The 15,929-nt window shown below is 52.4% G+C and overlaps 1 protein-coding gene across 5 annotated transcripts in view; it reads right to left on the minus strand.

The window, feature by feature from the left end:
- Hdac5 (histone deacetylase 5) overlaps positions 1 to 15,929 on the minus strand; it is a 37,570-nt gene that overhangs the window by 13,317 nt on the left and 8,324 nt on the right. For 2 of the 5 annotated variants that reach the window (XM_048367005.1, XM_048367008.1), the window contains one exon: positions 9,560 to 9,634. The exons of 1 other annotated variant lie outside the window; for it this stretch is intronic. In XM_048367005.1, coding sequence (XP_048222962.1) covers positions 9,560 to 9,634 — 75 coding nt within the window. Of the gene's footprint in view, positions 1 to 9,559; positions 12,654 to 15,929 lie in introns of those variants that run through there. 2 more of the 5 variants (XM_048367006.1, XM_048367004.1) reach the window with 2 other exon arrangements.

Below are 15,929 nucleotides of genomic sequence, written 5' to 3' on the forward strand. Positions count from 1 at the left end.
ATGAGCATGAAGAGTGGTAACGGTGGAGTGTGAGTAACTGACACATAATACTGTCACTGATACCACTGGGCCTTTGACATGAATGACTCATTTAAATGGCACAGTTGTCTATGACTCAAATGATGGTTACCCCATTTTACAGACAAGGAAACTGAGGTTGTAAGAGGTTTGAATAAATTGACCAGACCCAGCCAGCTGACTGAATATCCAGGATGAGAATGCAAATCTTGTCCTGTACCTTCTCCTCACGTCTCAACACCAAGCCCCCACTATAGCCCATACGAAAAGAAAAACTGAGGTACAGAGAGGTTGGTTCTAGAACTGTTGGTGCTGCTAGCCAGGGCTCATGAAAAGCACAGGTTTGTGGAGACTGTCTGGACACTCTGTCCTATGCCCTGCTCTCTGGCTTATACCAGTTGGGGCCAATGGGGCAGAAGGGAAGTTAAGGAGTAGGGAGGGACAGGAGGCCTCAGTGAAAGGGGGTGCAGGGCTGCACCAAGCCAGGGACAGGAGGGGGCTGACAGTCAGCCTAGCTTCCTTTGCTGGATTATCTCCTTTCAACAGTTTTATTGTAATTACCCTGAAAATGCCGCTATATATAGAGTGAGCCAAACAGCAGCTGTGTTGGGGGGAGGGGGCTGAGAGAATGGGCGGGCAGGGAGGAGGTGGGAGGAGGAGACAGGAAAGGAAAGGGAATCAGACAGGAAGAAGGATGATGGCAGGAGAGGGCTGGGGCTGCTGCAGGGACCTCAGACTCCTGTCCCAAGGAAGACAGGACACATTGGGAAGGGCAAAGCAAAGCAGTGGTGGGATCTACTGAGTGGTCCCAGGGCTTGGGTCCAGAGTTCCCATATAGACAGTGGGCTGAGGAACCTTAGAGTGTAAAGGTTCCAGTGAACTTATGGGAGGGATGGGTGTCGACCTCTGATCCCACTGCACTGTCCTCCCGGTCACTGGATGTCACTCCCTATCACTGCTCTATAGTTGCCAAGGCAACTGGGCAAACAACACACCATCAGGGAGCCCCAAGCCCAGCCCACACCCCACAAAGCCTTTTGCTGCCAGCAGGAAAGGGAAGGCAGGATATGGCTGCCTGGGAAGGAGGAAGTAAGAGAGGCAGGGCCAGCCCATCTTGTTTCTTTTCTACTTTTTTCTCCAAAGAAAGCCCCCATTTTCCTTGAGCCCAGGAAGACCACAAGGGGCTAGAAAGGCATTTCTGCATCCAAGTAGCCCACTACAGCCCAGGCCAGGAAAATAAGAACCTAACTTTCTGATAGGTGCAAGGAACAAGCCTTCTTCAGATCCCTACCTTCCACCTTTGGAGGTGGCTAAAAGAGGCCCCTACATCCTGTCCACGGACCTGGATTTCTCCAGGGAACCCAGGAACAAGCTACAGAAGGCCCAAGTTATACCATCCTCATGCCTAAACATGCCTCTGGAAGCCAATAGAAGCAGAGGTCTGGTGGAGAGGCACAGCCTGAGCAGGATGTCTTTCTGTGCCACCACCCCTCCTTCCCCAACACCCCAGGCACATTCCTCTGTGGCTTCCCCATCAGCCGCACTGACGACTTTGTGGCCACCAGGCCAGAGCCACAACTACAGGAGTGTCCAGATGTGGCCAAGAGGGTGGAGTTAAACACACACACACACACACACACACACACACACACACACACACACTCTTTCACCAACTCATCCCCTCCCCAGCACTAGGAGAAAAGGTGCTATAAACCCCAGAGAGTCTTTCTAGCAGAAACAGCCCTGGACCAAGGTGAAAGCAGGATGGGAGCCTTGTACCTCTCTAACCTGTGACATTCAGCAAGGCCCCAATATGACCAGAGGGTTATTACTCTGATCCCTCAACCAAGGTTGGACAGGCATCAATCTGCTGCTCCCAGCCCTGCTGAGACTATGGGAGCTGGATTCCAGCCAGCTTGTCCAGGAAAGGAAAGGGGTCCAAGCCCTCCTGGTTCTCAGCAGATAACCCTGCCTCAGGCTGGCACTATGGCCAGCAGGGCTGGTGGTGCTTACAAGAGCCCCACAGAGAGCACAAGGCTAAGACCAGGTAATCTCCCACCATTACCATCATTGAGATGTTCAGGCCAGTGCTGCAGTGAGAACGGGCGCCCATTGGTATGCAGGTGGCAGGGCAGCCAGAGGGCTCTGCCACAGCTCTGCTTCCATGCAAGCAGGAAACACAGACGACTGGAGAATGTTAATTTGCAGCAGCATGCGGCACTCCAGGGGTCTACCAAGGAGCAACCTGGCTGTGTCCAAAATGGAAGTCAGGGAAGGGCAGAGGATGGAGTCCCAAAATGTAATGACTGGGACGGAATCTAAAAGCCTGGCTGGCCTGGCACTCCCTTGAAGATCCATGTCCCCTGCCAATTTGGCATGCACAGAGCAGGTAGCAGCAGCTTAAGCACATGAAAGGGGAAGTGGGTGTGTCATGACCGGAAGAAACTCTTGGCCTCCTGGTGGATCAGGAGAGTAGGTAGAGAGAGGGACTGTTCCCTAAAGGGATGGGTTAGGAATTTTAGGCAGTAAAGAGCCCCCTGAAAGGCCAGGAATAGGGTCACATGGGAAAGCAGGGCCCGGGGTCCTTCCCTCTTCAGTCAGGTCTGACTCAGAGCCATAGACTGGGTGGCCAGTACCAACACCACTATCTCCTGTGGGGAAAGCAGCAAGGCTCCAGGAGTAGGCCCTGACCACCCCCACTGCTCTACACATGGCTCGTCCCAGTGGGCTCAGACCCTTCTTCATACTAGGAGTAGTGACCTCAGGAACAAGCCACAATCCTGTCCTGTGGCCTTCTGCAGGGATGACCCACTCTGCCTCCATGGAACAGCCCAGCTTGAGCAGTTGGGTTGGCAGGCCTGTGTGTCTCCAAGCCACCAGAACAGCCCTACAGATACCAAGCTCTGGCTCACATGTGGCTGTCTGGCCATATACAGCAGCCCCCACCCCTGCCCCCACAGGTGAAACAAAGCAGGGATCTGAACCCAGGTAGCAAGACTGCCCACACAGGCAGGATCCTGCCGAGCAACAGCTTGGCTTCATTCTAGGACATCTTTCTGGAGAGCACAGACAGGTAGCCAGGCAAGGCTAGGGGTAGCATCTTCACCAACACCCCGGCCCTCTAGACCTCCCTTGCCAAGCAAGGCAATCTGCAGCTTCCTTCAATGTCTTCATTACCTTTTTTTCTTTCCCTGGAGAATAGGCAAAGTTTCTTGTTCCTTGGCCTTGAGGGAATCTGGAAGGAGGTGAGGAAGAGTACTCCACACTCCTCAGCCAGTGACGCCGATGACCCCTCCCCACCAAGGCCAGTTTCCCATGATCTATTTCTGTGCTCTTACGTGACTGGCAAGGCTGATTTAGGATCAACAGGTTCTACCACAATTCAGACAGAATTTCCACATGTGCGGGCTTGGCATGACTCTCACCTAGCAATTTGCACAACTTGTCAAGCAACGTAATTGAATGTATATCACGTAATGGTTAAGAGCGAGAGCTCTGGAGTAAGACATGGCGAGGGTTCAAGGCAGTGTACTTGCTAGGCAAGGCATAGGGTGTCTCCTCCTCTGTGAAGGCATCTGCAAGATAGCAGCAGAGCACTTACCTCCTAGGTTGCCAGGCCCAAGAGAATGCACGCCTAGAGCTTGGCAAAGGGCCTGGGAAGATCTCAGGAGGTGTTAGCCAGGGCTATTATTAATGGCTCCTGACTTTTTTTTTTGAGTCCTGGACCCCATTGGCCTTGGCAATCTAGGGAAGTCTATGGACTACTTCTCAGGTTGTTTCTATGTGTGGTAGAGTGTCTGCCTAGTATGTATCAACTATACACACACACACAGACACACACACACACAATCGTTTCTAAAATACACAAAGAAGTCAGATGTAGTGGTCTGTAATCTCAACACTCAGGAGGCTGAGGCAGGAGGATCACTGGTTCAAAGGCAGCCTGAGATATACAGTGAGGCCCTGTCTTGAAAAAAAAAAAAAAAAAACGAGATAGCCAGAAGCTGGTGGCTCATACCTGTAATCCTACCTACTAAGGAGGCTGAGATATGAGGATTGAGGTTCAGGCAGGAAAGTCCATAAGACCATTATTTCCAATTAATTAGCAAAAAAACTGGAAGTGGAACTGTGGCTCAAGTGGTAAAGTGTCAGCCCTGAGTGAAAAAACTAAGGAGTAGCACTGAGGCCCTGAGTTCAAGCCCCAGTACTGGCATAAAAAATTAAACATGCCAGGCACCAGAGGCTCACACCTGTAATCCTCAGGAAGTTGAGATCTCAGGATGGGGGTTCAAAGCCAGCCAAGGCAGGAAAGTCCATAAGACTCATCTCCAATTAACCATCAAAAAACTGGAAGTGGCACTGTGGCTCAAGTGGTAGAGCACTGGCCTTGAGCTGAAGAGCTCAGGGGCAGCACCTAGGCTCAGAGTTCAAGCCTAATGACTGATCCCAAAAAAATTTAAACTTAAAAAATGTTAATATACAAAATAAAATGCTTAGAATTATGTGGGGCTCATTTCAAAGATCATCTGAGGATGTCAACCTCAAACTTCTGCCACATGAAGATCTTATTCATTTCAGATGTCAGATGTGGTCCATTTCTATCAGAGAACTTCTTCTAGCCCCACACAACACAGCCAGAGTAGTCAGAAGCTGGGTGCCAATGACAGAGAGGAATTTCAAGGAGCAGCCTCCTTCTAGTTCCAGCTGCCTGCCTACTCTGTCCTCTGCAGCTCAGGTCTCAACAGTGGGATTCCTTCTGTCTCTCCAAAACACCTAGCACAAATGAGCACAAGTTCTCAAACAGCCAGTGCTTAATCCTGACTCTGCTGGCTCTCTGATAAAAAACAGAAAAGGAAAACATGAAGGCTGCTCCTGAACTTAATGAGAGATGTAACACTCTGTATATGGTTCAGGAATCTAAACTAGGGTATCTGGTTGGCTCCCAGAATGCCAGAGCACAGGAATACAAAGGGGGGGAGGGGCAAATGGAGGGAAGCCCTAGAAATCTGGAAGCAGATGGCCACTTTGAAGGCTCTGACAGGGGATTCGGAACCCTGGTGAAAAGTACACGACATCTGTCACTGCTGAGGATGAAGTTAGTGGTGGATCTTAGGACGCTATCTGGAGACATCTCCTATCTCACAGCCATTTCCAGGACGTACTTGGATACGAAGCTGCAGACAATTAAAGGGTACACTAAACATGCAAAATCTGGAGCTATTGCTGGGATTGTTCACTCCCCACCTGGGGTGGGATGGTAGGAGGCCCAGGGCAAATCTGCCTCCACTCTCCACCACATATGGGCCCTGAGCATCCATCAAGCAACCCTGCCCACCTGGCCACTTGCCACAATCCCCACCCCGCTGGGGTTTAGACACCTGCTCCTGGCATCTCAAAACATCCTCTCTCTCCAGACTGCCAGGCTGCTGGGAATTGGATTGCCTGTCTGGGGCAACAGCCGCCTCCCTCTACATATGCGTAGAAACCTCTCCCAGAAGTCCCAAAGCCCACTAGGGCCTTCCATGAATACTGGAGATACCACTGGCCGGATGCAGGGTCCCCTGAACTCTGTCCTCACAGTTGCTACTCTAAAAGCACGTGCTCAATATCCTCACCTCCACTCCACCAGTGTTTAAAACGTTGGTTCCTTCAGGAATATGGGAACCTGTGTTTGAATACAGTCCCTTGGTGAGGTTTGAGAGCCACTCTCACTGTGTCCCCAGCCTGGCTGCATTCAGTTCTGCTGCCAATCTGACAGCTGTTACAGCTGTGTGTGTGGACACAGTTAATCTGATTTCCTGTCTGGCAGCTGTACAGTGGGAAAGGGACAGCTGAGGGTCTCAAAAACAAGAGGGGATGAGGTAGGAGGGGGTTGGGCAGCAGGGCTCCAAGTATTTATATAAAACAAAGAAAGACTCAGAAACTTAGGGAGCTCCCAGAGGCCAAAATGGTCTCTTCTCCAGAAGCACAAAATTTGGAGGCATACAGGGAGACCCACCACATAAGGCTATACAGGCTGTTCCCTGCCTTTGGGCACCTGTGGGACAGTTGGCGCTGAAATCTAGCTCACGTGCCAATTGCTAAGCCATATACATTGGCATGAAGAAGTATCCAACACAAAGAACTACCTGGGCCTTGGTCTCAGGGCCTGAGCACTGTCCCTGGCTTCTTTTTGCTCAAGGCTAGCACTCTACCACTTGAGCCACAGCACCACCTCTGGCTTTTTCTGTTTATGTGTAACTGAGGAATCAAACCCAGGGCTTTAGGCATGCTAGGCAAGCATTCTACCACTAAGCCACATTTCCAGTCCCCACAGCTCCAAAAAGTTTTGACTTTTTTGTTTAGCGGAGGAGATAGTCACAGATTTTCCTGCCCAGGCTGGCTTCAAACAGTGATCCTCAGATCTCAGCCTCTTGAGTAGTTAGGATTACAGGTGTGAATCACCAATATTTGTCTCAAGAACTGCCTTTTTAAAAATGACAGAAGGAATTTTTGTGTGGATTAACAATGTTCCACCCATCCCCAGACCTGAGTTCGAGCTGCAGCTTGAACTATGACCTTGAGTGAGTTTCTTAACCAGTCTGTTCCCTCTCAATTGTCACATATTTTATTAATAACCTTCCTTAAAGAGATAAGGTAAGGAAAGTCCCGGCTACCTCTGTTACCTAGTATATTATTAGCTCTCTTCCTACTCTAGTCTTGCCCTTCCTACCTTCCCAGCATCCCTCCACCTACACACCCCAGAGTCATGCTCGGAATGGTCTGAAGAGCATGAATAAGAGGATCCAGGGAAAGTCCCAGTGCCAAACCTGATTCCCTTGAGACTTCCCAACATCCAGAGTATCCTTTCCTGGCACAAGGATTCATACCCTCCTTGGGAGGGGGGAGAGACTCCTCCTAGGCCTTCTCCGTACACTACCTTCTTCTGTACACTATCCAGTGCCAGCTCTACCCAGAACTGGATGGAGGGGAATCCAGGGCCTTCAGAAGGGGGTCAGGGAATTCCCCAGTCTGCCTTCTGCACTCCCACAGTGGAGTTCCGATCCCTAGGCTTCCTATACAAAGAGCAGGCCTGGGTGATGGTGGAAGCTTCTGTGTGCAGGGTCATGGCATGGTAGCCAGGCAGACCCCAGCCAGCAAGAGAGACCTCCAATCACCCCTAGAAGCTAAGATTGTCCCATCTTCTCCGCCAGCAGGAACAGCAAAGAGTACCCCTATCCCCATCCCTTATGGTGCTGAGGCTCTGGCTCACCCCTGGAGGTACCCAGCTGTAACTGTCTCTATTCACCCGGAGGGCCAAACCTCAGAATAGAGCCCAGGAATCCTGCCAAGCAATCTTGGACTCTGCCCTCTCATGAAACATTCATTCATCCAAGTGCCAGGCACTGTGCTAGGGGTGGATCAATGGCAGCCAACAAGACAGTCCAGAGAGCAAAGGTTGCCCCCAAATCGAGTCCCCAAGACTTGCTCCTGGAGGAGGGAGGCAAGGCACCACCCTGGAAGGCCCCTTTCTCCAACCCTTTGGGCTGGGGAGGCCAGTGCAACACACAGCACTCAACCAAGTGGCCCTGGACACCTGCTTTCTCAGTCAGAGGCTTTTCTCTCCTGTCTGGAGACTGATCAATCAATGGTGGCAGGAGGTGGGAAGGGGAGAGGAGGCGGACAGGGGAAGGAGGAAAACACTGGGCAGCCTGGAACTTCATAGCCATGTTTATCTGAGGTGGATTTTTTTTTAACTTAAAGGTTAAAGTGTTTCTATTTGAAACATCTATTTACATTCCAGAGTCCAAAAAAAAAAAAAGGCAGCCAAGCTCCAGGCCTATATCTGTCCCCAGCCGCGTCACAGACACAGCATCAGAGCTGCTCAGGGGGAACATTCTTAGCCCTCTCCCTGAGCCGTGGGGGTGACTCACACCTCACTCCTGCCAGCAAGGACTGAGCCAGGCTCGGAAGACCAGGCAGTGTAGGGGGGGGGAGGGATAGAGAAAGGGGCTAGTTGGGGTCTGTCCAGGAGCAGACAGGCCTAGAGAAGGGGTGAGGAAGTGGGGTCCCAGTGTGCAAAGTAGGATCTAACTTGAAAGGAGTAAATAAACAAAGCTGATGGTTGTTTGCTGCAGGTAGGCAAGGGCTGGTAGGGCCAGGGCAGCAAACAGGCAGCAAATACCTCTTCTGCACAATCTGGAGCCCACCTTGAGACCCAGAGGCTGGGGCTGGGAGTAGAGGACAGAGCCTTTGGCTTTAGTGAAGTTAATTAGCCTAGAGCTACTATTGAAGGCAAGACCCAGCAAATCTGTTTCCACCCCATTCCAAGGGCCTGGTGGGCACCTTGCAGGGCTAGTCTCCAGAGATCTGCTCCTAGACCAGTATCTCCCTGTGCAGGAAAATGGCAAGCCATGTTCAAAACATTGTCCAAATCTTCCCAAAACATTCCTCTGACACATGCCAGTCCTACTGAAACTTTATCCCTGGACAGCTCAGACCACACCACAGGTACCCACCTTCTAATTTAAACGTTGGGATCCACACCCACGTATCCAGAGTCAAGGATTCCCAAACACACACACACACACACACACACACACACACACACACACACACACCCCACTCTTACAAATGCCAAGCTACTGCCAGGAGGGGCCAAGTGGGCATGGCTCCAGCAGGCCCCTCCCTAGAGGAAGCATCTTGTGGTGCCGGCCTGGTGGGGAAGCTGTGCCAGAAGGGCCTGGTGCTGCCAACAGGTTCCTGGGAGCGAATGAAGGAGTGGCCCAGCTAGGTGGGAAGGGAGCACCCTACTCCCAGTGAGGGCCAAAGAAGTTCCTGCCAAGAAGGTGGCAAGCTTAGGGTCCTCAAGCCCATCTAAGCCAAAGTAGGACCTCTCTATTCTTGGATATAAATGAAGTCTAGGGAGAGGAGAGTTACAGAGGTGCTAGGAGCTACGGCAACTAAGACCACATACCATCTCAGCTGCTGGTCTCTACCTAACACTACCATGACTATATTGAACCTCTCCAGACAGGTCTATTCTCAGGGGACTCCAGGTCAGCGGTTTACCAGTTCACTGCACTTGATGTTCTACTACCAAACCAAGCCAGAGAAGCTAAGGTAACTTTTATTCTTGTGGACAGCCTAGCTAAGACTTCTTCCACTACCCAAACCTGGGGGGCAGGCAATGCGGACAGAGGTCACTGACCCACTTCCTCCCCTCTGACCACAGTGCCAACTAGGCCAGAATCCTGTAGCAGGATCCCCAGCCCCCAGCAGCTGAGGCCAATCCTACCTGAGGCTAAAAGAACTGGAAGGATGCAGCAGGGAAATGGTGGCAGAGAGGTACAGTGGGAAGGCAACTATGGGCTAGGAGGGCAAGGGCATGGGCAGAGAGGCCCACCACAAGGGCACAGCTTCCCAGTCCTATGGATGCCCAGCAAAGCTCTCAATAAAGGTCAAAACAGGACTCCATCTGGGCAAGGCTAGAGCAAGATGCTCAGCTCAGACACAAGGATGCTCAAGAACAGAGGGCAGGTGAGGGCCCAGAGACACTTACCTGCCACAGGGATGCTGTGCAGAGAAGTCCGTGGCAAGATTTCCAAGGATGGTTCCCGGCCTAACATGCCATCTGCTGAGAAACAGGACTCGGTCTCATAGATGGTCTGCAGCATCTCCACGAGCCCCTGCGCCTTGGGCACCAGCAGCATGCCCGGAATGGGCCGCCAGAGGCGGGAGCCAGCTAGAAGACGGTGGTCCGGCAGGCCAGCTGCTCTGGGACTCCCTCAGGCCACTGCTGCTGGAACCCACAAGGTAGGGAGGTGCCTCATCCGGCCTGGGCACTCCGGGAGGCCTGGGAAGCCCTGAGGCTACAGGCCTGCCTTCATCTACAGGAGCATCCACCTCAACCTGTCCTCAGATTCCAGGAGCCGGGGTAGGTGGCTGAGCGCTCCAGGGACAGGAAGGGGATCTCAGTAGGCAGGCAGGCGGGCTCTCAGTGTTCCCTCCCAGCGCCACCGGGTGACAGCTCTGGGCCTGGCTCCCTGCTCCTCCTTCCCGAATGAGCCGCCGGCAGCTGGCAGGAGACTGAAATAGCAGTTGGGGGAGGGCCCTGTCTATAAATAGGTGGAGCATGCTCAGGGAGCCGCCGGCTGGCTGCCAGGAGCCCAGGCCTGGCGGAGGCCCCATGGGGGGAGGCGGCGTTCCACCCCAGGAGGAAGCGCCAGGCAGGGAAGGGGGTGGGGAAGGGCCTGTACTCAGGGCCAAGGCCACAGAGCTGGGTGGCCAAAGGCTGCACAGGGTAAGGAGGCAGGCAGGGGTACCCAAGTGTCTAAGAGCCACTCTGACTACTGTTGTTGGCAGGCAATGGACTACAGACCAAGAAGCCAGGCTCATCCTCTTCTCTATCCTTGCTCTAGCTATACACAATAGGTAAAGGTAGCAGAAAGATAGGGGAGAGGTGACAGACACAGCCACCTGTGCCTTCCCTGGAGTCCTGACAACCCTGTAGGGGTTAATTTCTGCCTTCCTCCAGGGATGGGGAATGCCTCCCCTCCCCCTTTACTAGAAAGGAGACCCTCAACAGCAGTTAAGTGGCAGCTCCCTCTCACCCATTCTGGAGTTGGCAGCCAGAGACAGCTCAGCTTTTTTCCAGGGGGCAGGGAGACTTCCTGGGCAGACCTCACGCAACCCAAGCAAGGGACTGGGTGGCACCTGCTCATTCTCAGCACGGCAGTTCATCTTTGGCAGTATGCCAGGTGTGATACTAAGAGCATCATAGTACCATATTCATTCATTCTGCATGATGACCTCAGGAGAAAGGTTATAGCTGTAGAAACTGAGGCACAGAGACCTTAAGGTTACATGCCCTAGGTCATACAGCTGTTCATACAGTAGAGCTGGGAGGTCTGGGGCTCAAATCCCAGCCTTAACCATTGTACCCCACTACCTCACATGCAGGGAAACACACAAGACTACTGCAGGGTTTCCCTTAACAGGTACAATGACCCCACTGCCCAAGAAGGAACGGACTGAAGGTTGGAGCCTCTCCAGGAAGTCATGAGGATGTCAGCATCCAGGCCTGACAGAGCATCCCCAGCTCCTGAATTCCTGCTGGGATCTGGGGCCAGTGCACCGCTGCTAGCCTGTCCCTCTGCCCCAGGTTAGGCCTCCCGTTGGTACAAAGATCCCACTTGGCCCCCTGACCTCACTGGAGCCTTTTAATAGCCCTGTTATTCCTGGGTCTGTATCCCCCTCCCCCTTCCTGATGTCACAGTTGCTATTTTGGAGCCCCTCTTGCCCCCCACTCCAGGCAGGGAGCCAGGGACACCTGTCCTCTCTCTGGACTGGATGACCTCACCCTCCTGTCAAAAGCCTGGGAGAAGCTGGCCAACCGAGGACACAGTGGCTGTGGCTCCTAGAGCCCATCTTCCCAGCTATGGTTCCGCCAGCCAAGGATAGCCAAGGGGCCTCCTTTCCTCAGGGGAGATGGCAGAGGCAGGCTTTCCCAGAGCCCTAGCCTGATGATACATAGATGATGTGAGGGGGCTAGGGGTAAGAGGTGCCCAGGAAACAAACAGGGCCTGGAAGTACAGCTTCTAAGCCAGAGAAGATTCCAGAAGAAAGGCAATGAAGCGATGCTTACCCCAGGGGCTTGCTACTGTGAGTACCCCCTATCTCAGGGCAGCAACTTTGTTTACCAGCCCCTGCCCCAATCTCATCCTGGCTACTCAGGACCTGTTAAGGTGAAAGGAAGGGAAAATCAAGGGCCCCATCAATGGGGTGATGGGTAGCAGACACAAGGGAACCCAGAAAGCCTGGAGAGGCAGGAGGGGGGGGGGGCATCAGCCACCCCTCCCAGACTAGGACTCCACCTACCCACGCTGGGAGCAACCAGAAGGGCTGGCTAGCCCTGTCCTGGCTCTCTCTGATTGCCCCAGGCACAGGAGAATGGCAAGAGAGCCCTTCTCTGGAAAGGGGAAGTCATCAGCTAAAACTGAAAAGGAGGGGCCCCAGACCCCAAAACAGCCAGATGCCTAAGGATAGAAGACTCCATGCTTAGGAAACATCCAGCACATGGGCATCCAGAGGTAGCTAGAGCCAGGGACATGGGACCAACTCCCAATTCCATCATGACTTCCATCAAATAATAAGTGAAGAGTCAAACCCAGCCAGACAATTGGCCATGCAAGCCCGAAATCCTCTAGAGAAATAAAGGGAAGGGTCTAGGGAGGAAGTGGAACAAGTATCTTTTTTCTTCTGAGATTCACAGGTACAACAAAGTTTTCCTAATATTGAACCTCAATCTCACTGGTAAGGCCACCTCCTTCCCTTCTCCATCCCTACCTGTCCAGCACTTACAAGGCAGCCACTAAAGATGGAGTACATGAGCAATATCCAGTGCCAGTATCATTCTCCCCAAATTAGTGGCTCAGTCCACCAAGGCTATACATATACTCGGGCCTTTAAACCCACTAAAGCTGGATGAGAGAAGAGCCCAGGGCTGGTCCCTTGAGCTCTTCTAGACTCTCATTTCCTGGGTCCAAATGTTGATAGAGCAGGATCTATATGGTACAGCACCAGCCTTGAGTGATAAAGCTCAGGCCATGAGATTCAAACAAAAAAGGGGGAAGGGGGCTTGCCAGGCGCTAGTGACTCACACCTTTAATCCTAGCTACTCAGGAGGCTGAGATCGGGGCTGGGATGTGGCCTAGTGGTAGAGTGCTTGCCCAGCATGCATGAAGCCCTGGGTTTGATTCCTCAGCACCGCATATACTGAAAAAGCCAGATGTGGCGCTGTGGCTCAAGTAGCAGAGTGCTAGAGCCTTGAGACAGTGCTCAGGCCCTGAGTTCAAGCCCCAGGACTGGCACAAAAATAAAAAAAAGGAGGCTAAGACCTAAAGTTTGAAGCCAGCCATGAGACTTTCATCTCCAATTAACTACCAGAAAACCAAAAGTGGTACTGTGGCTCAAAGTGGTACAGCACTAGCCTTGAGTGAAAAAGTTCAGGGACAGCACCCAGGCCCTGATTTCAAGTCCCATAATCAACAAAAAAGAAAGGAGGGGTGGGGGGCTGGCCAAGACACTCTGGATTGGGAGATGCCAGCAGCCCTGGGGTCCTGGAGATATTTGGCAGGCCCTCTCTCCAGGTATCCATGCCCTTTATAAGCCCATTAGCATGGCCTAGAAGCTGCCATGTACCAGGTCTACTGTGGGTGCTGGCTGAGCCCTCTCATTTGAAACCAACTCCAAGAACCATGTAAACTCCTGTTTGGGTTTCTTCCAGTTCCCCTCAGGGTTGAAGCTGCCTCCTTCTCACCATCCCATCCCTGTGGAATGAAGGAACAGAGAAGAAAGGGGGAGGAGATCCTAGTCTACAATGAACAGTATGCCATGGCACACTGTAACAAAGGGGAGCCAGGGTTCCCCTCAGACCCTGGCCCACGCCACACTGACCCACTTTCTTCTCCTTGGACTGGTTGCCTGCCTTCCCAGGGGCTTAGAGGCAGAGCCTGAGGCAGGGAGACAGGACGCCTAGGTTCCTGGCTCCACCCCATACCAATGCCCCAGTTTCCCTGATCACCCAGAAGGGAGGGGGTACAGCTGCCCTCCCTCCTGGGAAAGGGAAGGAGAGAAAGTGTGGAGGGTGCTGGGAGGTGCTGGGCAGACAGGTGTTGTCAGAAGCGTGCCTCCCTCCCACGCAGGGGATAGGGAACCTGGCTGCCTCCTCTCCGTCCTACCACCACCCAGACAAGCTCCTGAGGCAGGCAGTACTCTTGTCCTCTCCTCTGGGCAATGGCAAAGAGAACAGGATATGGATGACCAAGGCAGTCCAAGTCCAAAACCACTCCTTCAGCCCGGCTAGACTGAACTTGGGCTATGACAGATTCTGCCATGGAGCCCCATGGAGAACATGCAGGTGAGACCCGATCCAGTAAAATAGAGAATGCCCCTCCTCCAGCCTCCCTGGGCCTAAAGAGAAGCAAAGCTCAGGGAATGGCCTCATCAAGGGAGTGGGCAGCCTCAGCAATGGTCTCAACACAGCCAAAGAAGTAGATGAGGTCAAGTGTTGGCACACAGCCCAGCCCAGACATACGTGGGTGAGTGCCCACTCCCCAGGACAGTGGGCCCAAAAGCAAATCTCTCAGTCTCCATCTGCCAGTCCTCACCCGAAACATGCTCACTGACTTGCTTGCTAAGAGAGCAGGAATGGACCTTCTCTCCCCTTCCTGTTCCCACAGTTGGTGTTGCTCAGCAAGGACCTACTGAAAAGCGCCTGTGTTTAGAGGCATTGAGAGCAACCAGAGGAATAGCAGAAAACTCCTTGCCATTCATTACCCAGCCCCGCTGCTCTGGGGCCTAGTGAAAGAGAAGTATTTGGGGGTATAGGGATAGGTGAGAGATGTTCAGAAGCTACCCCCACCTCCACCCCTGGGCCCTGAGGACTAACCACATTCATCATCAGCCTCTGTTGTCTGCCCTATAACTTTATACCTTTCCTACTTGGAGATCTCTGCAAGGGAACCACAGAAAAGCAGACCCCACATGCTCTGGCTACAATTCATGATTTATTTTACTTCTGTGGGGTCTCAAGACATTGAAGGGTCTCAGGCTCTTGCATTGGGCACATGCAGCCCCAGTCCAAATGCTAACTTGAATTCTAACAACAGCTGACACTGAACCACTCCTCTCAAAGAGGAAGAGCTAGCTAGAACCTCACAATTCAAGCTGCTCCCACAACCCCAGTAAAACTCTATGGGAAGGGCCTCAGCAGGCTAACCTCAAGTAATGACCCCAGTCTTTTTTTTTTCAGTGCCAGTCCTGCAGCTTGAACCCAGAGCCTGGGTACTATCACTAAGTTTTTTTCTCTCAAGGCTTGTGTTCTACCACTCTGAGCTACAGCTCTACTTCCAGCTTTGGGGTGGTTAATTAGAGATAAGAGACTTACGGACTTTCCTGTCCCATCTGGCTTGGAACCATAATCCTCATATCTCAGCATCCTGAGAAGCTAGGATTGCAGACATAAACCACAGGCTCCAAGTAACCCCAGTTTTGAAGCCTCTCAACAACCCAAAACAAGGTCCCAGATCCTTAGACCCCTTGTACTCTACCTTCTGTGTTCCCTCCCTCCCAAACATAGGGAAGACAGCATCTCCCCCTGCTGGGGGGAGTTGGAAGGCCAGCGTAGAAGCAAAGCCAATGACACAGGCCTGTTCAGGAGGCCACCCTACCAGGGCTGGGCAGCAGATCCCAAGCTAGTGGACACCTTCAGAAACCACCACACTCCTGCTGGCTGCAAGCTGGGCAATGGTGGCTCTCACATATAACTCTAGAGCTATTCAGGAGACTGAGGTCCAGAGAACAGTGATTTGAGGCCAGCCTGGGCAGGCTCTTATCTCCAAAATAACTAGCATAAAAGTAGGGCTGGGGCTGGGAATATGGCCTAGTGACAAGAGCGCTTGCCTCGAATACATGAAGCCCTGGGTTCGATTCCTCAGCATCACATATATAGAAAAGGCCAGAAGTGGCACTGTGGCTCAAGTGGCAGAGTGCTAGCCTTGAGCAAAAAGAAGCTAGGGACAATGTTCAGGCCCTGAGTCCAAGTGCCAAGACTGGCAAAAAAAAAAAAAAAAAAAAAAAAAAAAAAAAGGTAGGGCTGCCTGGCACCAGTGGCTCATGCCTATAATCCTAGCTACTCAGGAGGCAATGATTTAAGTATTGTAGTTCAAAGCCAGCCTAGACAAGTCCATTAGGCTCTTATCTCCAATAAAACACCAGAAAACCAGAAGGGGTGCTGTGGCTCAAAGTGGTAGAACAATAGCTTTGAGCGAAAGAGCTCAGGAACAGCTTCCAGTCCCTGAGTTCAAGCCCCACAACTGACAAAAAAGCAAGGCTGGAGGCATGACTCAAGTAGCAACAGCTCAGCAGCA

Source organism: Perognathus longimembris, chromosome 17 (assembly GCF_023159225.1).
Source record: "Perognathus longimembris pacificus isolate PPM17 chromosome 17, ASM2315922v1, whole genome shotgun sequence".
Taxonomy (NCBI): domain Eukaryota; kingdom Metazoa; phylum Chordata; class Mammalia; order Rodentia; family Heteromyidae; genus Perognathus; species Perognathus longimembris.